At 46.2% G+C, this 25,520-nt stretch overlaps 1 protein-coding gene across 4 annotated transcripts in view; it reads right to left on the bottom strand.

The window, feature by feature from the left end:
• Positions 1-25,520, bottom strand: part of PRKCE (protein kinase C epsilon) — a 495,693-nt gene that overhangs the window by 461,679 nt on the left and 8,494 nt on the right. Inside the window, exons 1-2 of one of the 4 annotated variants that reach the window (XM_029937292.1) lie at positions 25,129-25,167; positions 24,382-24,926 (exon numbers count right to left, since the gene is read on the bottom strand). The exons of 1 other annotated variant lie outside the window; for it this stretch is intronic. In XM_029937292.1, the coding sequence (XP_029793152.1) occupies positions 24,382-24,729 (348 nt within the window). In that variant the 5' untranslated portion in view covers positions 24,730-24,926; positions 25,129-25,167. Of the gene's footprint in view, positions 1-24,381; positions 25,178-25,520 lie in introns of those variants that run through there. 2 more of the 4 variants (XM_029937293.1, XM_029937291.1) reach the window with 2 other exon arrangements.

The raw sequence follows: 25,520 nt of genomic DNA, 5'->3' as shown, positions 1-25,520 counted from the left end.
CCCAGGACTTCTGAGATCTAAAAATACGCTGTGTTTGTGAAATCTCAGCAGCCACTGAGGCTGATGATCAGCTATGCGAAACGAACAGTTTCCAGATAATCCGGGACAAATTTCTCCACGGTAAGTAACTGAGTTCTCTTGAAAGGAAGAATTCCCTCCAAATATGGGACAGTTCTCTCCCTTAATAACAGATCAGTTTTGCCTTCAAACTTCTCATCAATAAACCTTGCTCACCTAATACTGGTTGTAACACTCGGATCGACTCAAGTTCACTCTGTGCTCTGAAAATCAGAAAGAAGCTTAGAAACAGCCAGTCACCTTAACTAGCATGTGCATTTTTAAATTTGGCGATAGCCATTGCAAAACAATTGCATTCTACCGAATATAACAACACTGCACACATCTTCAAGCCTGATCCCTCATTAACTTGACCAAAATTATGCGACACACTAAGAACGAACACCAAAATAAATTTTAAGGTCTCCACTTTAGTTTCTTTATTTTTTTTAATTTAAAAGAAAGACATTTTAGGAACAATTTGCATCACAGAATTTAGAAGCACTACATTGTATATTCTGAACCCATTTGACCATAGATGGGATGTTAAAAGTCTTTTTTTTTTAAGAAGCCCAATTTTCAATATGAAGTATTCACATACACATACAACCCAAGAAAACCAAAAAGAAATAGGTGAGCATGGCAGAAAAGCCAAATGGGGAGAAATTCCCTGGATTTAACCAAGACACAGAGCTTTCCCCCAGATCAATGGATGAACCAGCAGCTTGGTTGGGTAGGTCCTACAAGATTTCTCAGACTCATATAAAATAAGGTTGATAGTTACACTACAGGTGCAGGGAAAGTGTCCCAGCTCCTAGTACTTTTTCAGAGTTTCTATCACGGAATTCACCCTTCAGTCCTCCTCATCACTCCTGCCTTACACAGCCCTATTTATTCGGAAGCAAAAGCCCCCAAAGCCGATCTAGAGCACCCGTCAGAGACCCAGCACCCATAAAAACAACTGTTCCTCTGAATTGTCCACACCAAAAAATAGCACCCAGAGCCACCCCATTCATTGCTCAAGCCAGAGAGCTAGATCCCGGACCTCATATCACCTGGCCACGTTCAGTCCACCACCAGCTCTGACTTTCTTCACAATCACACCCTGCCAATTTCCTAGTTGGGGTCATCAGCATCTCTAACTGGCTTGGTAACTACAGTTCCCTTGTGTTTTAATCCCTCTCTGGTCCATTCTTGAGTATAATAAAATTCACATCTGATCAGGCTCTACTGCAGCTTGAAAATCTTTTCACTGGCTCCCCTGTTACCCTCAGACAGAACCCAAACTCACAAACGGTTGTGCACTTAAAGGGGCCTCTTGTGATTCCAGGATTAAATCTTTTTTAATGTTGGGGGTTTTTTTTTTTGGTGTTTTTATTTTTGAGAGACAGAGTGCAACCAGAAGAGAGACAGAGAGACACACACACACACAGAATCCGCAGCAGACTCCAGGCTCTGAGCTGTCAGCCCAGAGCCTGACGCAGGGCTCGAACCCAAGAATCATGAGGTCATAACCTGAGCTGAAGTTGGACACCTACTGATTAAGGCACCCAGGCGTCTCTTATGTTTTATTTAATTTTGAGAGACAGAGAGACAGAGAGTGAGTGGGGGAGGGTCAGAGAGAGAGGGAGACAGAATCCAAAACAGGCTCCAGGCTCTGAGCTGTCAGCACAGAGCCTGATGCGGGGCTCGAACCCTTGATCAGTGAGATCATGACCTGAGCTGAAGTCGGACCCTTAACTGACTGAGCCACCCAGGCACCCTCAAGATTAAATCTTCTTTTAAGTGTATTTATTTATTGGGGGGGAGCATGCGCATGAGTGAGCGGAGGAGGGGGAGAGGGGGGAAACAGAGAGAGAGAGAATCTTGAGCAGGCTCCACAGGCAGGGTTAGATCCCATGACCCTGAGATCATGACCTGAGCTGAAACCAAGAGTTGCTCAACTGACTGAGCCAGCAGGCATCCCTCCAGGATTAAATCTTAAGGAAGGGAGAGAAGAGAGAGGGCAAAGGAAGTAAAGAGGCAGCTGACAAAACAGATCTCAGACCCCCCCCCCAATGCTTCCACGTCAGCCCCACCTACCGCCGTAACCGCCGTACCTCACAATGCAGCCACACTAAACTGTTTTCAGTTTCCCATTTCAGGTGTCTGCTCAAATGTCACCTTTTCCCAAGAGCCGCCCCTAACCCCATACATCGAGTGCAGCACCCCTTTCAAGTGTCCCCATGGCAGACACCACAGCAAGTGTCATACTATACAGCAATCGCCTATTTGCTTCTCTGCCCCCAATTTGAGGTAAGCCTGCTGAGGTCACGGTCCATATCTATCATCTTCCTAGTTCTACCCGCAGGGCCCAGCTTGATGTCTGGTACACGGCAGGGGCTCCCTAACGACTTGTTGCATGGATGCATGAATGACCTAGAAAACAGGAAGAAAAAAGGAAAGGATGGAGCTGCTGGATACCTCCCTCCCTGCACAGTCAGCGGTGACTGGCCCCAGAAGGCTGGGCATGTGCTGCCATTCCTCACACCTCCTCAGGACCTGAGGCGCACTTCTCACCTCCCCCTCTGCACAGCAGCCTCCCATCACGGTGGAAGGATGTGTTTGTCTGGCAAAGAATGCAAAAGGCCACGGTATCTGCACCCACTGGTGCCACGTCCTGGCTTTGCTTTGGCGTGTGGGTCAGAACTGATTTCAAGCAGCACCTCCCTTCTCTCCTGTCTTGCACACAATCTTCTCCTGATGTGAACATACAGTCCTAACTGACGTCATCCTGAACCACACGTGTTAAGCAAGCAAAAGGCTCTGCGTCGTTTAAGAAATGATTCAAACGTCTTAAACGATGTTGTTGCCCTGGTTTGGGTTTTAAAAAATCTCTTTCACGGCCACACTTCAGTCACTGGAGTGCGTGCCTCGTCGGGCCAACAAGGAGCAAAACGCAAGCTGCCAGGCCACCCTGCACAGGTGAGCTGAACATCTGGCAGAGAAGCAGGGGCAGGACGGGCACCCTCAGCTCAGACTGGGAAAGGATTCGGGGAGTGATCTCCTCCAGTGAAGCCATCTGGGGGCTCCAGGAAGTTCCCAAGGACCCCAAGAGCTCCCCGCCTTGCTGGCAAGTAACTTCTCACAGAGCAGTAACAACAACTGGAGTCCATTAACCGCCACAATTATAGAGCCGAGGCCCCACGGCAGTGTGGACAGCCTGAGGCTTCTCGTGTCAGAGCCTGGAGTAGAGGCAGTGACTGTGAAGAAAAGAAATTCAATGCTGAACTACTTTCATATCCATGACCAGAATTTGCCCCCTCTCCAGCACCCCCCCACACTCCACCCCATTCCTGCCAACTGAATGGGGCTTCCTGGTGGATGGCCGGCCCCCACCAGGCCCTCCACAGGCTGAACGCCAGCTCCCCAAACACCCCTAGGAATTTGAGTGGTGTGGGCTAAGAAGTAGAGAGGCCGGCTGCTTCTTGCATGACCTCCGGCCCAGCCCCTCCCCCTCCACCCCTCCTCCCAACTGAAGATGAAGCGAGATAAGCACCCAGCTGACCAGCATGCTCAAAGGAGCCAGAGCGGAGGGACTAAGGGGCAACCACACCAGGAAGTGCACCACTGCATTTCCCCAAACCACAGGGACCTTAAAACTCGTCAGACCGGTTTCAAATTAGCCAATACCCAGAAGAATTTATTAAATGCAACTGTTATGATTCATTTAGATTCACTCCAACTCCGAAATGAGAAGTGACAGTGTAATGATTGGATTTATTTCCCCCAAAGCACTCAGAGTAAAAGTGCCGGAGTACAAGATGGGATAAAAGCATGAAAGCAAAGACTTAAAAAACAGCTCCGTGCTCATCCCCGGTAGGAAAAGGAGGGCAGAGAAGAGTTGAAAGCCTGGGTTAAGACGATGAGGAGCGCTCTGGGTCTCCTCCATCCAAGGCAGCTTTCTGGAAAGGAGACCGCTGTACGTGTCTGCAGAGCGCTTTCTCATGCCGGTCCTATTTTGTTTTGCAATATGCAACCTTCCGGGCTGTTCCGTTTGTTTGGAATTTATGATGAAGTCCAGTCTCCAGAAACTGTCTGCTTTCTCCCTTGGTTCGGCCAGCCTCAGAAACTCCCACTTCATCCCTTCTTTTCCTTCTCCAACAATTAACCAGCATCCAGTTGGAATCAGATACATGCCTGGCCTGGGGAATTCTTTGCCTTGTTGGGGCAGATGTCAATTAAGATATTGGATCTATAACAGGCATAATGCAAACACCAAAACCTTGCTACCGAAAGTAATCCCTTTTACCAGCCCAAACCGTGCAACCACCTGCTCGAGTGAAGCCAAGCGAGTCTTCTGGTTCATCATGACGAGGCACAGAATACTCACAAACGTGCCAAGAAGAGGCGTTTCAGAGGACTCACTGAAGTCTCCCCTCCCCCTCCACGTCCACCCCTTTAGGCAGTGGCTCCCTCTTTTCAGGAAGCAATCTCTCTTTTCCATTCAACTTTCCATAAAGAAGCTGAAGTTTTCTTTTTCCTTGGCTTCCAATCTGTGCTTTGGACAGTCCCATAAAATTCCTTAGTAATTTATGGCCTGTTTTTCCTTTCAAGTGGAAAAGCACTAATCCCTCACAGAGGGGAAAGACAAGTGATTCGAAAAGGAGGTATGCTAGAAATAGGTCCATTCAGCATAGGTGAGCGGGGCCTGACCCACTGTGGAAGCCTTACATGATGAACCTGGCCCTTGGCATAGAGCACGGTCTCAGTAACAGCCTGGGTACAGGTGAGACCTTGGTTTTGAAAGATTGCCTCTTGACCAGAAAGTTTATCTTCACCTGTCACTGCCATCTGAAAATTCCCGAGGTAGAACTGTCACCCAGATGTCATCCCCTATGGCACTCTTCTCCAACACCAGCCCGGATAACTCATTATTATGTGTCTACACCTCAGTGTAAATGAGTTTATCAGCAAGAGGAATCCAGGAACACTGACTTTGCTCCAGGCTAAGAGGGGGTCTCCAGGGCATGAGAACCTGAGGTCCACCTTTGCCTCCTGCCCTCCTTCACATTGCTTGCTGCAAGTCAGCCCCAAAGATCTGATCACACTCAGATCTTTGCAAGTAGCTTTTCACCATCTTTTCTAATAAACATGAGGGAATGGAGTATTAAAATATGCCTTCACAACTGAGCTGACCTGTAGCAACAACCAAGGAGCAGATGATTTCTAAGGAGAAAGAGGGAGAGTTAACTTGCACTTGGATGATACTTCGCCTGATCTGAATCAGGAAAGAGGAGGAACCGTGGGCTTCTGTCCTCAGTCTATGTAATTCTATATGAACACTCTCAGAAAGCTTAACAGTAGCTTTACTACTGCTTTATAAATGCCGTTGGCTAAAGACAGAACAAAAACTACTACAATATCATTTAGACAATCTGGCTAATGAGGACCCCATTTGCACCCCTATTTTCATATAAAACATTTGTCCAACCTCAGCTTTTCTCCCCAAAAAGTGTTGCATGATCAAATGAGCTGGAGAACACTACTCACCCAACTGCCATCTTGGAGATTAATGGAAATTAGCATATTAAAGGCTCTGAGAAGTTCTGCAATAAAATGTTTAGCTTTATTTAATCTATCGTGTCACAAATCTACTCGATTATGGCATTGTTGATTTACTTCTTTTGTTCTGAGGACCACATTTTAGAAAACCCTGCTCCAACTTAGGAGGAAGGCTCTTGCATTGTAGTAGGCTGAATTACAAAGTAAATACATCCTAACATTGTAGAGAATTCCAGAAGTGGGAGGAACAAAACTGAGAATCTTAAAAAAAAAAAAATCTCTCATCACAGTTCTTACTGTCCTTTTGACAGATAAAGACCAACGTCTAAGAGCTAAGTGAAGGGTTACCTCAACCAAGGAGCCAAATTTCCACTTTTGTCAGCCCAAAGGGTGGGCTGATAATGTGTTCCAACTTGAGTCAACAGCTGGAGAACAAACTGAAAGCATAAATAAATCCATCAACCTCCTTATTAAAAGTCCCAGACACATGATATTGGCTTTAACTTGTAGCCAATAGACTGGACGGGCAGATAGAGGTGGATGAAGGGGCGTGGCAGGCGGATAACGGTTCGCCCTGGGTGGTGTGTGGCCAGCCACACAAGCACCTTGCTAGGAATCAGGAAATCTGTTTGGTCCTATTTTCTGTCTCTACTGCGTTTGTTATTTTGATCAAATCACTGAAGTTTTGAGCTCTTATAGTTTTCCATCTGTACATGACAATTTAATGAATATCTGTTACTAGATACCAGTTTTCACACTTTCAATTGGAGGGAATATGTTCCATGGACCGTTCCCACCACTTAGGGATGACTTGATGATCCCTAAGAGAAAAAGAGAGAGAAAGTAAAGAAACGGGAAGGAAAGACAAAGGTAGGAAGGAAATTTGATCCATTTGAACGTCTTTTGAATAGAGCTTAAATGTATAAATACATAAAGGTAGGATCACCTGGGTGGCTCAGTGTGGTTGAGTGTTCGACTCCTGATTTCAGCCCAGATCATGATTCCAGGGTCATGGGATCAAGCCCCGCATTGGGCTCTGTGCAGAGTGTGGAACCTGTTGAGATTCTCTCTCCCTCGGCCCCTCTCCCCCACTCATGCTCTCTCTCTTTATCTCTCTCTAAAAAAATAAAATAAAATAAAAATAAAGGATGCATAAAGGTCTTGAATGTATAATGGTATTGGTATCAATATCTTCTGGCCCTGAGCCTCTTGGACTCAGAGTATTTGGGAAACTATACATCCATGCATGTGTAGTAAATAGATCTTCCTAAAAACCAAGAAACCCAGGTACTCATTCATCTGCCCCAGCTGTCCTGAGATGTCAAATTAAGAGGGAGAACATGTATTTACTACCAAACAAGTACAACAGGAGAACTAAGAGAAAAAATATAGATTTTGGAATAAATATATTCACGAGGCATAAAGTCAAAACACACTATTTCCCAAAGACCCCACATTCATGAACCAAAAAGTGCAAAACTGCCTGTTGTGGCCGAAGGGTCACCAGGGCTTGAGAAACCCACCAAGCATCGAGGGGCACGAGGTGAGCTCTCCAACCTCGAGTTTCACTGGCTCAACCTAAGAACCCCGAGGCACCATGATGTGATTCTGAATGCCATTTGCAGGGACTTCAGGCGATGGGGGGCTCCTGGAGATCACAGTATTTCAGTTCATCAGGTTACATCTGCATCCTATGTTGTTACGGACTTGTTCCCGGAGGAGAAGCTGGGCAGGTTTTCCAGAACCAGTCTAGCCTACCCATGCTTCAGAGCCACCTCCGGCACAAAATCTTTGTGGCGTGTCCCCTGGACAATTGTAATACGTCCACCTTGATGGAATTGTCTACGTGAGCACACTGGAGGTCCACTGAGTGCAGAGACTCCTGGCTTCTTTGTTCTCTGTCTGCATCTTACTATACGTGTAAATTTCTGTTAAATGAAAATTGGTGTCGTAGGCCGTTATTTCTCAAAAAAAATTTTTGTAAGTTTATTTATTTTTGAGAGAGAGGGGGAGACAGACAAAGACAGACTGACAGCAGGGGAGGGACAGAAAGAGGAAGACACAGAATCTGAGGTAGGCTCCAGGCTCTGAGCTGTCAGTGCAGAGCTCGACGTGGGGCTTGAACTCATGATCCTCACATTCACGATCTGCGAGATCATGACCTGAGCAGAAGCCAGACGCTTAATCGACTGAGCCATGCAGGTGTCCCCCACCCCAACTATTTTTATTGGGACCCACAGTACGTATTAAGATGGTATAAATAATACTCATAAATAAAACTGAAACAGAAGTTTTATAAAGCAACATTTACCCTTACTGTATACAACACCTTCTGATTGTTCCGATATTGTCCTATACTACTTCCATATCTAGAATTGCTGTTTGAGACCCACTTCATGGATTTCATGACCTCGAATGATGGGTCCTGACCTATAGTTTGAAAAACTACTCAAGATGTGCCCTGATTCTCTTTTCTCCCCCACAAAATGAAAAAATGGATCCTCCACAAGAAGCAGATGAAAGTTCTAAACGTTCTTTACCAATTTAAATTTGGAAAGTGTCAAATGATGCTCACGTGCCTACAATCCAAATCCCATTAGAGAAGGCACATGGCAGGCAGCCTCACTGCGTGTGGGCGTCGCTGCAATTCCACCAATAGGTTAGGACAGGATCAACTTTCCTTTCTAAAACTGATGTGATCGGTCTTTTCAAGCAGGCATTTCTCCTTTTTATATTCCTGAGTGTAGGCAGGAGACCTCTCCTTTGGGGCCCCTGTTCCTCTAGCACAGCCTCAGAGGCACAGAGCAGGGCTTGAACCTCAAGGCCGGGGGAGCACGAAGCCTCACGTCCCTAATGAAAGCACCCACACGTGAAGGGGGCTCCGTCAGGGCTCTGAATCTTCTCTGAGCACTGGACAGGGCTTTCCACACACGTCTGAGGGGCCTCAGTCACTCTCCAGGCGCTCCGGAGGCTTTTTCTCAGTCTACGAAAGTGCCGTGCATCCCACCCACAAGGGGACAGCCACATGACTCCACTTTCCTGCTTGTTTCTGAATCACTGTCTTATCTGTCTTCCTCCCTTTCCCCCTTAAAATAGTTGGCTTCACGGCTGTCTGTGCACAGTCATATGATAAGCAGTGATAAAGAAAAAACTTTTAAAGAGCCAAGAAGGAGTAAGGAAGCAAAGAGAAAGAAACATGTTCTCTGGCACATGGGGGTGGGCTCCTAAAACTCCAGTTTCCTAGAAACAAAGCACACAGATCAATTTTAATCTTGAGGCCCGACAATGTGAAAAGGGCTAGGCACACAGGCTGAGCAACCCAAACGCTGTTGAGTGTTATCAGGTCCTTGGGAAGATAAGATCTGAGCTCTATTTTAGTCCCTACCAGGAGACACCTCTGTCTTCAATTTTCTCATCTGCAAACTCCGGATGAAAATGCCATCCCCCCTCCCCAAATCTGAAAGTCTTCATCTCTACGACTTACGTCTCTGTCACATGTTTCATTTTGCTAAAATATATAAAAGGCATCTCCAGTCCAACGAGGTAGGCAGAGCCAATATGACTACTTGCATTTTATGGTTGCGGGAACTGAAGTTCAGAATAGTTAAATTTCTTCCCCAAGGTCACACAGCTTATTCGTGTGGAACTGAATTGATAAAGAATAAACAAGTGCACTATGAATGCAGCCCTTTGTGAATGTATACTGGCCCAGAAATGCTTGAAAGCAGGCAGCAAATAGAAAGTTAGCAAAACCATAGTGATTTCCTACGTAACTCATTCTAATTAGAACAACCCTCCATCCAAGTCATGCCTCTCAGATGGAAAGCAATCCGTAAAATCAGACAGGTTCTCACAACATAAATCCCAGACCATATAATCAACAATTTCTTTTTTATAATATAACAATAACAATAATAATAATTATTATAGGACACCTGGGTGGCTTAGTCAATAAGACATTCACCCTTGATCCTAGCTCAGGTCTTGATCTCAAGGTCAGGAGTTCAAGCCTCGCACTGGGCTCCATGCTGGGCATGAGACCTACTTAAATAATAATAATAACAACAACAGCTAACATTTTGCACGTGCCAATCATGTGATGAGCGCTTTTCTCAGCATTTGCTACACATAATATTGTTTATACCAAATAACACAATTAGAGAGGTATTACTGATCTTGTTTTACAGATGCTGAAATGAAGGCACAGAGAGGTTACACAACTTGTCAAAAGGACGTACCGGGGCACCTGGATGGCTTAGTTGGTTAAGCAACTGACTCTGACTCAGGTTATGATCTCCCGGCTCATGAGTTCAAGCCCCGCATGGGGCTCTGTGCTGACAGCTCAGAGCCTGGAGCCTGCTTCAGATTCTGTGTCTCCCTCTCTCTCTCTCTCCCCACCCAATCCCCACCCCATGCACTCTGTCTCCCTCTGTCACTCCAAATTAAATTTAAAAAAAAAAAGGAAAGCACAGCTGGTTCAGTGGTGCAACCAGGATTGGGACCTGCCCCTCTAGTGCAAAGCCTTTGCATTTGGCCATGATGTCACCTGCTTCAATATGCAGTTACTGTGCTGTATCTTTCTCACCTTTTCCTTTTTAATTTTTTAAATTTTTTTTAACGTGTATTTATTTTTGAGAAAGAGAGAGACACAGAGTGTGAGCAGGGGAGGGTCAGAGAGAGAGGGAGACACAGAATCAGAGGCAGGCTCCAGGCTCTGAGCTGTCAGCACAGAGCCTGATGAGGGGCTTGAACCCACAAACCGTGAGATCATGACCTGAGCTGAAGTCGGCCGCTTAACCGACCAAGCCACCCAGGCGCTCCTCTCACCTTTCCTTAAAAGTCATATACATCCGCATACACAACCCTTTAAGAACCTGGGTTTGAACTGTGCAGGTCCACTTATAGGCAGATTTTTTTTTCAATAAATACAGTACACTACTATAAATGTATTTTCTCTTCCCTATGATTTTCTTTATAACATTTTCTTTTCTCTAGCTTTCTTTGTAAGAATACAGTATATTATATCTCTCTATATATAACATATAAAAGATGTGTTAATCTATTGTTTATGTTACTGGTAAAGCTTTCGGTCAACAACAGGCTATTAGCAGTTAAGTTTTGGGGGAGTCAAGTTATACTCAGATTTTCAACCGCACAGGGTCAGTGCCCCGACCCCCTCATTGTTCAAGGGTCCCCTGTAGGGAAACTGCGTGCCAACGAGGGGGCACGGAACTCTCTGTGCTTTCTGCTCAATTTTCTATAAACCCAAAACTGCTCTAGAAAAGCAAAGTTTAGGGGTGCCTGAGTGGCTCAGCTGGTTAAGCGCCCAACTTATTTATTAAAATAGATAAATAAACTTTTTAAAAAGCTAAGTTCATTGATTTTTTTTAATTATGTTGAAATGAAGGTAAAAGATAAAAATTCCCTCTATTATGTCAGCACCCTCCCTTGGCTTCTCTTTTAAAAATAACATACAGATGTGTGTGTGTGTGTGTGTGTGTGTGTGTGTGTAATTTTTTAAAAATTTTTATGTTTATTTATTTTTGAGAGAGAGACAGACAGAACACAAGTGGGCAGGCTCCAGGTTCTGAGCTGTAAGCACAGAGCCCGATGCGGGACTCAAACCCACAAACTGTGAGTCAGACACTTAGCTGACTGAGCCATCCAGGTGCCCCGCAAGTGTGATTTTTTAAATATTACTGCAGTCCCTATTATGGGGGGAAGGAGTACACTCCAGAACAAATATCTATAGAACACCTACTATGTAGTTAAATACTATTATAATTTAATGTTAAAATTTGTTTAAACAATCGAGCATCTATTATGTACCAGGCAATATGCCAAGTGTTGGCACAAACTGGCTAAGTCTTTTACTCTCTGGGATCCTTTCTGCCTCTGTAAGAGCACAGACAGAGAATACCCCACCATCAACATGAGACATCAATCATTTTATTTTATTTTTTTAGTTAATTAATTTATTTTTTTAATAGTTTATTGTCAAATTGGTTTACATGGGACATCAATCATTTTAAATGGAGAGCACAAAGAGTAAATGCTACCAGGATCCCAAAGGCCAAAAGAGCTACACCCTGGAGAGTTCTAGGAAGGAGGCCCAAGAAGGAGGGAGACTAGACAGGTGGTTAGAGTATTCCAGGAATATGGACACGAGGGGTCAGAACACCAAGAAAAACCGGATGCGGATGAGAGAAACAAGTCTCTGTGTGTGAGGGTCCCAGCTTGGAGGACGCAGGATCCACTTAGCAGAAAATGGGGGAGGGGACGGACACAAGCCACCCAGGCCCCTGAATGTCTGCTGGATCAGTGAGGCTAGACTGGGAGTGGGGGTGGAGGGACAATTGGTTCTGAGCACCCTAAAAGGGTATTTAGTGCCATTGCACAAGTCTTCCATAAATCCCCTGGATCCCGGAGAACAAGGCTAATAAAGATAGGAAAACGAACCTTAAAGCTATCATCATGAATTACTACTCAAGCACCTAAAACTTAAGTGAGCTCTTCTTCTCTAAAATGAAAAATATATATATTTTTAAAACAGCAAGGGGGTCATGGCCGGTGACTCGCACTTTTCCGTGAGTAGAGCTCTCATACTCAGTATCGGGAAAATGAGAAGCAAGGGGGGCCTGAGGCCCATAACAGGCCAGTGGTGTGGACTGAACGTCACACTTTAGGGCAGGAGGCTGCCTCCATGATTCTGGGGGCTCTTGAATGGAATCATTCATCATAAAAACATGTTCCCTACTTCTGGCTAATGCTGGAATTATTTTAACAAGGGGCTACACCTTCCATTTTAAAGTGACTGCACATGTCCCTCCTCTGCCTTCAGTGGGATGAAGAGATGGTGAACATATCCTTTTTCTGAGCATGTTCTGTTACTGGGGTTGAAGGACACGGGTCCAGCTTTAGCAAATAAAAAGACAGGATGCCCGGTTATATCTGAAATCTGGACCACAGATACTTTGGTAGTGTACGTATGTCCCATTCAATATTTAGGACACACTTCTAGCAGAAAAGTGTTGGTTGTTTATCTGAAGTTCAAATCTAACTGGGCATCCTGTATTTCACCTCACAACTCTGGGCTCTGGGCACCTAACAGAAATAGGATGGAGTCCTGGAAGAGCAAAGGATACAGATAAAGGCACTTGGGTGCCAAAAACAAACTTTTTAAATCAAGTTCAGTATATGAAGGTCTACAAAAGCACACCATCGCTCATGGACAGGACTCAGAGTTAATGCGGACAGGCCCAAGAACCTTCACCTACCTGTCCCTCATTCAATCCTACCCACAGCCCTTCAACCCAAGAAGGGTGGCTATTACGAACCTTTTTCATAAGCAAAAAAACAAAAGTTTGAGGCGATCAAGTGAATTTTCACAAAGTCACAAAGCTACACAACAGAAGACCCAGACTCCCTGCTCTTGGGTGAATTCCAAAGATTTTATTTTATGTTTTAACTTTTTATTACTTATTGTTGAGAGAGAGAGAGAGAGAGGGAGGGACAGAGAGTGAGTGCTAGAGGAGGGTCAGAGAGAGAGGGAGACAAAAATCTGAAGCAGGCTCCAGGCTCTGTGCTGACAACTCAGCTCGAACCCACAAACTGTGAGATCATGACCTGAGCCGCTCAACTGACTGAGCCACCCTGGCGCCCTACGAAAAAGGTTTTCAAGGAAGAAAAGGACTCATGTGGTTGAAGGGGAGACGAAAGGGCAGTTGGCAAGGATGGATTCTTCATGGTCAAATGAGCTCTCTGCTACCTTTAGTCTTGCTATTTCAATGTCAATTATCTAAAATGAAATCTGAGCTTAAAAACCACGGGTCCTAACGGAAAATTAACAAAGGAATTTATGATTCCTTACAAGCCTCCCATAATCTTTTCAAAAGGCTGGCTATCCTTCAACTCATGTTTACCTGAGCAATTCCGATGTCCTGGTCAAAAGCAAAGTCCTGCTGTCTCCGGGGAGTACCTTGATGCACTACCGACATTCAGGCCAGAACCCGGCAACCTGCATGCACTCGTTAGAGGCTGGGTTTACTGAAGAGACACGTGGTAGGAAAATGCAGTCAGGTGCTTTGGCCCAGAGAAATGGGAGGTATACCTCGGCCACAGCAGAACAGACTGTAAGAAATCCTCAAACCTTCAGTCACCCCATGAGGTCCATGAGTTAATGCGGGTGACGTTCAGGTTAAAATGAACACTGAATCTACTTTCCAAAAATTCCAGGGGTACCTGGGTGGCTCTGTTGGTTAAGCATCTGACTTTGGCTCAAGTCGTGATTTCACAGTTCATGATTTCGAACCCTGCATGGGGCTCTGTGCTGACAGCTCAGAGCCTGGAGCCTGCTTCTGATTCTGTGTCTCCTCTCTATCTCTCTTCCCCTCCCCCAATCACACTATGTCTCTCTGTGTCAAAAATAAAGACTAAAAAAAAATTTTTTTTTAATTCCAGAGGGATCAATGCATCAGTAGTTCGGTAGGGACCGAAGCCACAGCTCCGGGGCATGTTCCCTGAGCCTCTTGCCCCAGGGGCTGCCTAAGAAGGGCCAAGTGTGAGCGTCTACTTCTGAACACCTGGAATCCCGTAAACGCTGAACTCCCGTTGTCAGCTCATTTCAGAGAGGGAGGGAAGTAGAAAATGGAACTAAACTCCTCATTTGGCCATTACTGAAAGACACCTTCAAACAAAAGCACACTTTCACCTATATCAAATAAAAAATGTTAAATGCAGACAATTACCAATAATTAATTGCCATTTATAGAGAACATGCTAGACGCTGGGCACCTTTCCATGTTTCATCTGTCATCATCATAACTCTACAAGGTAGCTATGATTCCCATTTTACAGATGAGGTGCCTGGTAGATAGGTAAATAATTTCCTGAATATCATGCAGTCACAACTGAGAAAACTCGAGTTCAGCCCAGGACTTACTCTAAAGCTCACACTACTGTTTTAGATCCATGAATTTAGACAAGTCACCACCCAATGACATGAAGGATGCTTCAAAGCTATTCTTCTTCTCTATCAGGCCTTGTAAGAAATAAACAAAGAAAAGTAGCTGGAAATATAGCATGAGAAATTGGGGTTAACCCTTAGGATAGACTGCCTTAATAATCAATGATCCTGTTGCACACCTTGCTCAGAGCAAAATTCCTAGAACATAAAAAGTGTTTATTATCTATTTGTTGAACGACTGGCTGGCTAGTTGGATAAATAGATAAATGCATGAATATCCATTCTACCACTGTTCCCTTTCTTTGGATAGCTTATTATTTTGTTTCTTTGTGTATGCTTTGTTAACAAAGCAATTATTTTTGGATTGCATTCCTATTTTAATCTCCGTGGTTTTCTGACTGCCTTCATCACCCAAAATGCTAAAATCTGCTTGCCCAACATTTTTTATGCTCTTCTTCCATTTAGAGGGGCTCCCTTCCCTATGCAGTTTCCATTTTCTACAAGACCCGGCTCACAATCTTACGAAGAAGCCTTTGCCAAGTAGTAGGACCCACATTAATCTCCCTCTCCTGTGATGTCCCAAAGGTCTTCAATTTCAGTGTTTTGCCAAAGGGTGTTCATCTCGAATCCCCAAAGGGCCCACTTGAGGAAGGTCCATTCCTTCTTCTATCTAATTATAATGTTTTACAAGGTATGTCCCAAAACACTAGTTCTATGATGCTAATAATTTGTTCACAAATAAGAGCATTCCATGAGGAGTAAGTTAGAGGAACATGTGACTACACAGGGGGCTACAAGTCCCTTTCCTACAGGCCATCTTGGAGTCTTTAATATAATAATGTGCCTTTGACTTGGCAACATTTCCCAACCTCTCTGATCACAGCCTCCTGAAAATATTACAAGGCTTGCTCCTAGTCTTTGAAAGACACTCTGGCAAACACTGGTCGATTACATGTCCCCTCCTTGGTGGCTGACTGATGAGTCTCTCGGCTGCCCCAAAGGGTTTAATCATCCATCCAAAAGGTAGGGAGATGGATTCCAGAAATTCTGCTTGCTTGTTTGTTTTTGGAATATCTTTGGAGTGGCTCAGTCACATAGATAGAGGGCTCCATTTAAAAAATAAGTATATTCTTGTGGGCCTTGAACAGTACGTAAAGACGCAAGCTATCAAAAATGGCTTTGTGATTTTGATCACAGTAGTAAAGATAAGGAGGGGAAAAAAAGCAGAAGCTGGCAGTTTTTCAGAGATACAAGACTTAGCTTCATGGAGAACAATAAAGATAAAATATCATCAAGTGCGAGGCTGAGCAAAGTCAAGGCCCAAAATGCAGACAGCCAAGTCAGGATCTTTGTTAACAAAGGCCTTCCCTCAGGGCATCTAGATCCACGCTAACGCCTGCCTTCGCAGGTGTGGAATCTAAGGTCCAACCCACTGATTAATAGAAATCACCTGCCTCCCTAGTCAATAAATTCCCAGGAAGGCAGGGGGAAGTATTAGCGAATCCAACCCTGAGCAGGTGAAGTCTAGGCGTCCCCAGGCTCAGAAAACCCTGTAATAAGCTCTCCTTCTTAATTACAATTCTATACACCAGAATAGTCATGTTACTCAGAGACTGATATTGTATCTCCTACCAGACTGTATGCTCCATGAGAACAGTTCCTGGCATGGCATCTGGCATGTAAGGTAACTGTGTAGCAAATATATAAGTAAATATTTGCTAAATGGAGGAAAGGATGGCTGGAGCAGTGAACGAACATACCACTTTGTCCACTGCTTAGAATCTTTCAGGGGTTCCACCATTTTTCTTTCTGGAACTGGATGGTGGACTTCTAAGAAGGGCGGAATCCAAGTTAGTCTGATGAAAGAGGGTTGCCTCTGTGAGCTTCTACAAAGTTTTATTCAACCAGTTCAGATAAGCGATTGGCTACATGTACTTCCGAGTGGTTTATATTCTGCTTGGCGAGCCACTGGAAGAAAGACACTTCTACTCACAAGATGCTTCTCTCTGGCTAGGGTAAAGACTACTGGCATCAAGAGATACTACAATCTGGAAAAAAATCTACTCAAGAAGGACATAAGCAAAATCAAAGTCTATGTTTACCCTCAATAATTATTACCGATTCACCCACCATGATTTTCTTAAACCCTCCTTGAACCGGATTATATCTTTAATCTGATCTACCTCTTGGGGTCATTAGCTCAACGAGTTTACGCCTTATTGGTAAATAAAGGTGACTTGTTCACTAGCTTAAAAAACTACCTCTCAGACTTCAAGGTGAAGTAGAAGGGGACTGGAGGGGCGAGGCTGAGGAGGTTCTCATTTCTGTGCTTGGATTCATTAACAGGTTGTGCTTCTCCCCTTCCTCCCAGGCGTGATATCGCGGGGCTCAATCATATTCCCTCTGGAGTCTCCATTCTGTTTAGTGGTCCATAAGCTGCAGTGACAACAGTACGCTCCTGTCCCCTCTGCAGGCCCAGCACAGTACAGACTGTTGGCCACTTCACAGGATTTCTGCCAGAACACTGCTTTCAAACAGGTGCAGCCCTGCTGATTAGCATTATAATAGATTGTAATTACTTAACCAGCCCATATATACCCAGAGGAACTTGGAGAGAAATATAATGTTTTGCCAAGTGTAGCTTTTATTTATGTAAAATACTGCAGACCTGCTCTAGAGCTCTTTTAGTCTAAGTGAAACTTCTGGAAGCTTTTTTCTGCATGTGCTTCAATGAGCTCCAGCACCAGAGTTCAGGCACTGAAATTTAAAATTTCATTTCTTGTTGTGGCCAATTACAAAAGGTTTTGTATCAGAGGCCCTTATGAGAACTTAAACTTGACTTTAAACTCTGCAAAGGGAGGACAAGGGGGCCTTTTTCTTTTCCCCTTCCCACAGACCCCTGCACAGGCCCTGGCACCCAGAGTGTTTAAAATTCCTACTTTCAAAGGTGCACCTAGGTGGCTCAATTGGGAGAGCTTCCGACTTTTGATTTTGGTTCAGGCCATAACCTCATGATCATGGGATCGAGCCCTGCATCAGGCTCTGTGCTGAGCATGCTGCCTGGTTGAAATTCTATCCCTCCCTCTCCCTCCCTCTCCCTCTGCCCCTCCACCTTCTACTTGTGTGGAAATAATACAGCCTTCTTCCATAAGAACAGCTTCAAGGATCCTGCAGATTTTTATGAAATAACCTTTTCTTCTGCTTCTCCTCACTTCCTTCCACTAGACAGAAAGACTGTTTAAGGAACTCCTTCAACCACTTACCATACTGTCTTCCCAGCTAGATTTCATACTCCTTGATACCGTTCACAACTTTTGTCTTACCAAGTCCCCGACTCGACCAAAGGGCTAGACCACAGTAGGTGCTGGGGAATACACACTTGTTTAATTAAGTTCGTTCACTCATTCAGCAAGGGACCAGGAACCGTCTGGGATACCAAGAGTACAACAGTGCATTTATAGAGCCTCTTTTCTAATATTAGAGATAAACAATAAAGATAAATAAGAAAAATATGTAAGATAGAGATAATGACCTAAAGAATAAAACTAAAGCAAGAAAGGAGTATGTAAAACATCAAGGAAAAGGGTTGCATTTTAAATAGGGTTACCAGAAAAGGCCTTACTGAGAATGTAATATTTGAGTAAAGGCTTGATCCATGAGGGTATCTGGGAAATGAACATTCCAAAAAAATGGAATAGCCAGTGCAAAGACTGGGATAGAAACATGGTGAATATGTTTAAGGGTGTCAAGTGGGTCAATACGGCTGGGAAAGGAGTGAAAGAAAAACTGTAACAGGCAATATAGGGTCAGAGAGGTCCTAACAGGAGCCTGACCGTGTTGGCCTTGTAGATTATAAGGACGTGGGTTTCTACCAAGAGATCTGTGAACTGAGTGACATGAGCTGGTAGAAGCTGCAGCAAGGGGGAACCTGTTAGGAGGCTGTAGAAATAATCCAGGTATGAGATGACAAGGCCTAGGGCCACAGTGATGTCAGCAGAGGTATAAAAGATGACCAGATTTGGGATATATTTTTGAAGGCAGAGACAACAGATGGGGCTAGTCATTTGGACATGGGGCATAAGAATGCTAGGCACTAAGAATGGCTTCTCACAGATTCTGGCCTGGGCAACTGAAAGGATGCAGTTGCTATATCTCGAGATAGGAAAGCCTGTAAGAGGCTTAGATTGGGGAGGGGGGATCAGATATACGGTTTTTGACATAATAGAGTTTGAGATGCCCTTGTACAATCAAATGACAATGACCAGAAGGCAGTCACCTATATGAGTTCTGAAGCTACCGTTACCTGGGCTGGAATTAGGAATTTGGAGTCAACAGCACTGAGAATGTATTTAAATCCATGACACTAGATGAAATTGATACAATAAAACCAAAACAGAGGCTCCCAAATATCCTTATTTTCAATTGGTCCTATGCTTCAATAACTAATTAACCTTTGACTACAGTGGCCGCACAATTCCTAGACTTTTCAAAACATTCTCATTTGAAGTGACTCTAATATTTTCAAAAAGGCAATTGTTACATGTAACTAAATTAACTTTATTTTTAGACTATGTGAGACCCTTCATATAAATGCATTCACAAATCAAAGAGAGAAATATCACTGGACCATATGTTCTGATTTAGATTCTAAAACTATGAATATATGCATATAATGCTTTGACTATTAATAAAATTATTAGAATGTACTGTAGCCTGGCCCTAACATAGATTCTCTTATGTCTCATAAAAGCCCAAGAGGTTGTCTAACTTTATAAGAACAATTATAGTCTCATGTTACAGATGAAGAAACAGGCACCAAAAGCCTATGTCACATGCCTCAAGAATGACAGATACATCCTGGGAGGCCTGGGGGGCTCAGTCAGTTGAGCATCCGACTTCAGCTCAGGTCAGATCTCATGGTTCGTGGGTTGGAGCCCCGAGTTGGGCTCTGTGCTGACAGCTAGCTCAGAGCCTGGACCCTGCTTTGGATTCTGTGTCTGTCTGTCTGTCTGTCTGTCTCTCTCAAAAATAAATAAATAAACATTAAAAAAAATAAAGAATGGTAGGTGTAACCTGTAGATAGAACCCACAGATCCGAGGGAGAGGGGCGCACGGAAGAGTTAAGGAACTGAGGGTCTCAAATATTCACTAAATCTGCTGCTGGTCAAAGACGATACAGAGGAGAAGCAGGACTGACAGACACGGTCTGACCGTCCAGGAGACCCAAGGCTCTTTAACTTCAGGGCCCCAAGGCCAAGAGGCTTTCTGCGACAGCACCGGCCCAAGAACTAACCCTTAGAGCAGCTGTTAAATAACCAATTGTGCACCATGGGGTGCAATATTTAATGAGACGGTGTTACAGGAGTCAGTGGGGAGCCAAGTATGGAGAAATCCTGGCACCTCAGCTGGTGGTGGACAAATTCAAGGTGCAGGTTGCATACGAAGGGGGCTTTGACCACACCCAGTCCTTCCACACCCCTTTCTAGACCCTAAATGATAATAGCTTTCAAGGATCTTGTAAGATGTCCCTACAAAACTCCTGAAGGTAGAGATACGCCTTCAGACAGTCTGTTATCAAGGGGGTACTCGATTCGCCCTCCGTGTGAGACAGAACAGGGCCTCTTTAACTACCAAGCCAGTCCTCGGGCTCTGCCCAGAGCATCAGCATCTGAACTAACAGGGCGTTGGCCTTGGCTTCAGGGATTGTAACAGTGTCCCCATGGGATTCTGGGGTCAACGCAGAGTAACAGCCCCTGAGCCTTACCCTTCAGAAAGAGTGTGGGCCTATCTCACTGGGCCAGCAGGGTGGAATCATTTTGAGAAACCTTGTCAAGGAGCTATTTGGAAAATATGAAACTAGAGCACTAGTGTCCCATTCCTTGCCAAACGAGGCTATCAAACTGAAAAGAAACGTTTTGGAGATGATGAAAAACTGGCTTCTTTAGGTCCTGGATATAATCAACTCTGTAAAGAACCCTCTCTAGGACCAATCCCATGGTAGGCTTGGTAGGGGGAAGAGGGCGCATCATACTAGCTCTAGTTGCTAAACCTCCACTGAGCCCTTGCTGAGGCAGGCCTTGGTCTATGCACTTTCCATTTCCTTTCATCCTCTCAACAATCACACTTTGATAGAAGTAAATATTTTTATATCGCCCACTTTTCACAGAGGAAGAAACAGGAACACAGGTTAAAAAGCTCACCAAAGGTCACAAAAACTATTGGTGGTAGAGGCGGGATTCGAACCCAAGCAGTCTCCCTCCAGAGCTCTGCCCTTACAGGCTGGGCTGAAGCACCTCTCAGAAAGGGACAGTCTGTCATTGCCACTGCATTAGGAGTGCCTCTTCTACATGATGAAGCCAAGCCGGAGAGTGACACCAACCAAAGATGTCTTCAGAGGAGGGGTGGTGGAACAGGGGAGGGCTGAGCTCAGTAAACACCCTAACTGAGGGGACCGCAGAGCCATCTCCAGACTGGGGGCGGGAGCAGCCACCGGTCACATGTTTGCTCCATCCACCCTCCCTGCCATCCGCCATGCTCCCACCATCTGTACTCCTTGCAAAGCAGCGCCATCCAGCATTCACTGGGCCCCTGCTTCCAAGGAGTCCCCATACTTCCCATTTCCACAATTATGCTTATAAATCTTGCTGGAGGAATCACAAAGTTCTACCATAACATTTCAGGACATTTCTGTGTGCAAAGTCTCTATACACAAATTATCTGGAGCACTCCCTCCCCTGCTCACAATTTCTATTCTCCCCCAATGTTCCTCAAAGCATGGTCTGGTCAAATTCTCTTGGACCACTTGTCACAAATGAGGGTTCCCAGCGCCTGTCCTAAACTACCAAATGGAAAGCTCTGAAGGGGCGGATATAAGGCAGACCTATACTTTTAACACCTTCCCCAGTGATTCTTATGCACACTCAAGTCAGAGCAGCATTGATAACTCGTTCCTGGAAAACGAGCGACAGCAACCGTGTTTAATGGGATTCTGCTTTCAGTACAAGCGAGATCTTCCTGTCTCTCTGTAATGAGCTTTCTCTAAAACAACCCCCTTTGTCATCACAACTGATACATCTCTCGTTATCTAGAGAATAATTATCTGAGCCTGGCTTTTAAACATTCTAGAATCCACTGCAGTTTTCTAAACTTTCTCCTACCCCAGGGTATCCAAAGTGTGGCCCCTCATACAGCTAACGATGTTAAGAGTCACCGGCTTGAATTTCCTTCCTTGTTATTTTAGAAGCCATGTGTTTATGTGAACGTGAGCAAAGAAAAGGTGGAACTGCAATATTCCAACCTGTGATTTCATGAATGCTGGCGCTGAAGTGGGAAATAGGGAACGAATGTTTAAAGGTTTTAAGTAAATAATGGCACAGGTGGTATTAAGATAAAGTCTTAAATGGGGGAAATTTTATCCTGCCTGATCCTTGCTGACGGGCACCCTCAGTTTGGGCCATGCCTCGCTGTTCCCCAACCTTGACCACAGGTGTTTCTTAGCCTTTATTCCAGCAGTGTCTGCGCCCATGGAAATGCCGTCTCCTATTGTAAATACCTCTTTAAAGGCTACCCACGACCTCATGCCCAATTCATTCCTCCTTCTGGCCTTTTTGTAACTCAGGTTGGAGTGCTTTGTGTTTTTTGATCTGCCCAATACCTCCAGTACCTAATTCACATTTGCTATGAGACAAAAGACATAGGATTTTGAAAGCACTTTAAATTATTGTGTACCATGAAAACATCAGGGACACAGCACAACGATCTGCAGGGAGAACACACTGGAAGGGCCAGAGGGTCAGTTCTCTACCAGGCAAGCCATGGGCAACAGGAGTCACGGGCCCTCCTTCCAATCCTCCTGTGCTGGTCATGTGACCTTGGGAACCCACTCGGCTTCTCTGAGACTCAATGTCCTTGTCTCTAAAACCTTCTTCTGCAGTAGCTGATTGGGTCCAGGGCCAAGTCCAACATGAATCTGAGAATCTTAGAGAATAATAACCAGGCAAGGCTAGTGCTCACTGGATGCTTCACGGCAAATGCTCCAACATGGGGACGGTGCCTTGAGGAAGCCAGGGCTGGGGCAGGCCCCGGCAGAGCATCACCGGAGACACTGCACACCTCTCCCTCCAATGGAGACGTGTTCTGTGGCCGAACCGGCCCCACTGTTGGTCCCACCTGCTCCCTACCTCACTCTCCGTCTCCCTCATCTGCATAGACAGCAAAGGCTCCATGGACAATCTCTCTGCCATCCTCAAGTTTTTTTCATCCTCTTCCTGTTCTAAATCGACAACTTCAAAACCACATGTTCTTGGTGTGAAGGTCTGGTCCTGAAATTAGCTATCCCTGCAGCTCGCCCTCAGACATCCACTACTTTCCTGAGTCAAAGAGCCCACGTGTGGAAAGGAAATGGGGAGCGAGTGGGAAGCCTGGCGGCGGGAGGCAGGCAGAAGGAAGGAGCATTGCTGACATGGCACAGAACGGGATGGCAGTGTGTTCTCTGGGACTCCAGAAAGGTCTGCCTGCTTCCCAAAGTGCAAGCCGCGAGTCTCCCAGGTTTGTTGGAGCTTCCCTGTAAGCCCCGTAACCATGGTTTCCGGCAGACTACATCACAGCGAGAGCATAAAGAGAAGAGGCTTTTTTCCGATTTTCTTCTGTAACTCCATCTCCTTGTAAAAAATACGGGAGGTGACATGCCACAGCGGTCCATAGGCGATCTCTGACCCTAGGAAAATCATGAAGTGGCCTGCTTTCAATAATTAGAAGGGGGTTCCTCTCTATTTCTCCATGAGGATCCAGATATCTCTTTTTGTGTAGGCCAACGAACCCTGAAAACATATGCACCCAGAGCCACACCTGCTCGGTGGCAACATGTAGCATATCAGAAAACACCAAAAACCATTTCCTAGTTGATTACCTTCCTTCCAAAAAAGGTGAAAGCAAGATTTGTTGTCCCTGCTTTGGGGGGCCATGGTTGAATGCATTTGGTTTATAGTATCTGGACAAGGGAGGCCTATTTCCAAGTCCCTAATATTTTGACAATGTCATCAATCAACCCAATGTCTGACTTAGAAGCCGCATCGCACTGCACAGTACCTTGAAAATCAAAACAGGGAACTAATATAACTTTAAGTGGGATTCAAAGCACTGACCTCCAACATCTCATAAGCAGAATCATTTTTAAAATACAACCCTCATTCCGGATGAATGGGCGATGCACCGGGCAAAACAAGCTGGTCTGGTGTCGCTGGGACCCTGGAGGAGACATCCTAGAGGAGAACACATTTTTCTCCCTGTATGTCAGAAGATGAGCTAACCACCATGCAACAAACAGAACAGAAACAAGCTAGCTTCCTCCCGGAGGGAAAAATAAAGCAGCTCCTCGCTGGGCTACACAGGACAAAGCCGGGACATGCCAGAAGCTTTCAGTCTAGGGCTCCACGTGCCTCTCCAGGGACGGAGGAACCCACCCACACACAATCACACACAGCCAGCCCACCACGCGCCTGCGGAAGGCGCCGGGTTCGCAGCCAACCTTCAGCACCAGCGGCCGGGGGGCTCTCCCAGCTTGGGAGTGCCCTACAGAACCCGTTGTCTGGAGGGGACAAAGGGCCTGACCCTCTTGCCAAGACTCCTCTTCCTTGCCCCAGCTCCTACTTCTCCCCACCTACGAAATGGAGTATGCTTCCCCAAGGCAACTGAGACACATACACACACACCCCAGATGGCAATAAGTCTCGGCGCCCCATGACCAAAGCCAAGGCCGCGAGTGCCTCCCCGGGACCCCACAGCTGGACTCCTGGACCCGGAGGCACCCGACTCACCCAGTCCTCAAAGTGCCGGCTCCCGTTCTGCAGCAGCTCCTCAAACTGGATGGTGCAGTTGGCCACGAAGTCGTCGTAGCCGATGGGGGCATCGTGGAAGACGGCCAGCTCGATCTTGCGCCCGTTGCACACATCGGTGACGAACTCGTCGTGCCAGGCAGGGCTGTTGGTCTTCTGCTTGGTGGCCGTTTGGCCAATGCGCGAGTCGTCCACGTTGAGGGCAATGTAGGGGTCGAGAAGGAAAGTCTGCGGCCGGGGTCCCACCGCATGGCGCAGCGACCAGGCTGTGGGCTTCAAGCTCACGGCCTCGCAGATTTTGATCTTAAGCAGGCCATTGAACACTACCATGGTCGGGGCGGGGAGTGGGGGCCGGGGTCACTCCGTCCGCCCCCAGGGCAGGAACGAAGAACCGACGTCCCGGCGCTCTGAGCCACGGGGATTCCGGGGTCCCCTCTCACCGCACCCCACACTCTCCTTACACCTTGTAGCGTTGCGCCCTAGAGCGGGCGATTCTCAGCGAGTGCATGTATTTCCTCGCCGGGTTCCTAACGGAAAACAGGGAGGGGGGGAGAGCTGGGGGACGTTCGCGTTTGGAGCAAGTCTCTCCCCCCCTACCACCGGCAGCACCCCCAGAAGAGGAGACGAGCTGTCGGCTTCGTTGCAAGGCGCGGGGGCTGTGTCGCCGCCTCGCTGGCTCTCCGGGTCCGGGCTGCGGGGACGCGGGCGCCGCGTCCGGCGCTTACCTACCTTTCCGAAACATAATCCCCGGGAAATTTCGACTCCGGGAGGGGGAGGGGGAGGTGGGACGGGGCGGGGACAAGAACCGGGGGCGCAGATTTCAACCCGGATCCTCTTCGCACACCCAGCGCCTGCCTCTGACCGCGCGGGGCGGGGGATGGATCGAGGGATGTTCAGTCTATCCGGAGGGATGCATGTCGAGAGGAAATGGTCCTCCTCAGAGCCAAATTTTTAAAAATCCACAAGCCGCACAGCCCGCCTGGCCGCCTCCTCTTGGGCGAAGCCGCGCAGCGCGGCAGTCGGCGATCGGCAGGCGCCAGGAGCCCGGAATCTCACATCCGCGCGGGCTCGGGAGTCGGGGTGGCCGCGGCTCGGGCTCGGGGCGCAGGCCGGCACCGGGC

Source organism: Suricata suricatta, chromosome 4, assembly GCF_006229205.1.
Source record: "Suricata suricatta isolate VVHF042 chromosome 4, meerkat_22Aug2017_6uvM2_HiC, whole genome shotgun sequence".
NCBI lineage: Eukaryota > Metazoa > Chordata > Mammalia > Carnivora > Herpestidae > Suricata > Suricata suricatta.
The sequence above is the reverse complement of the archived record's forward strand: the minus strand, read 5'-3'. Positions and strand labels throughout refer to the sequence as shown.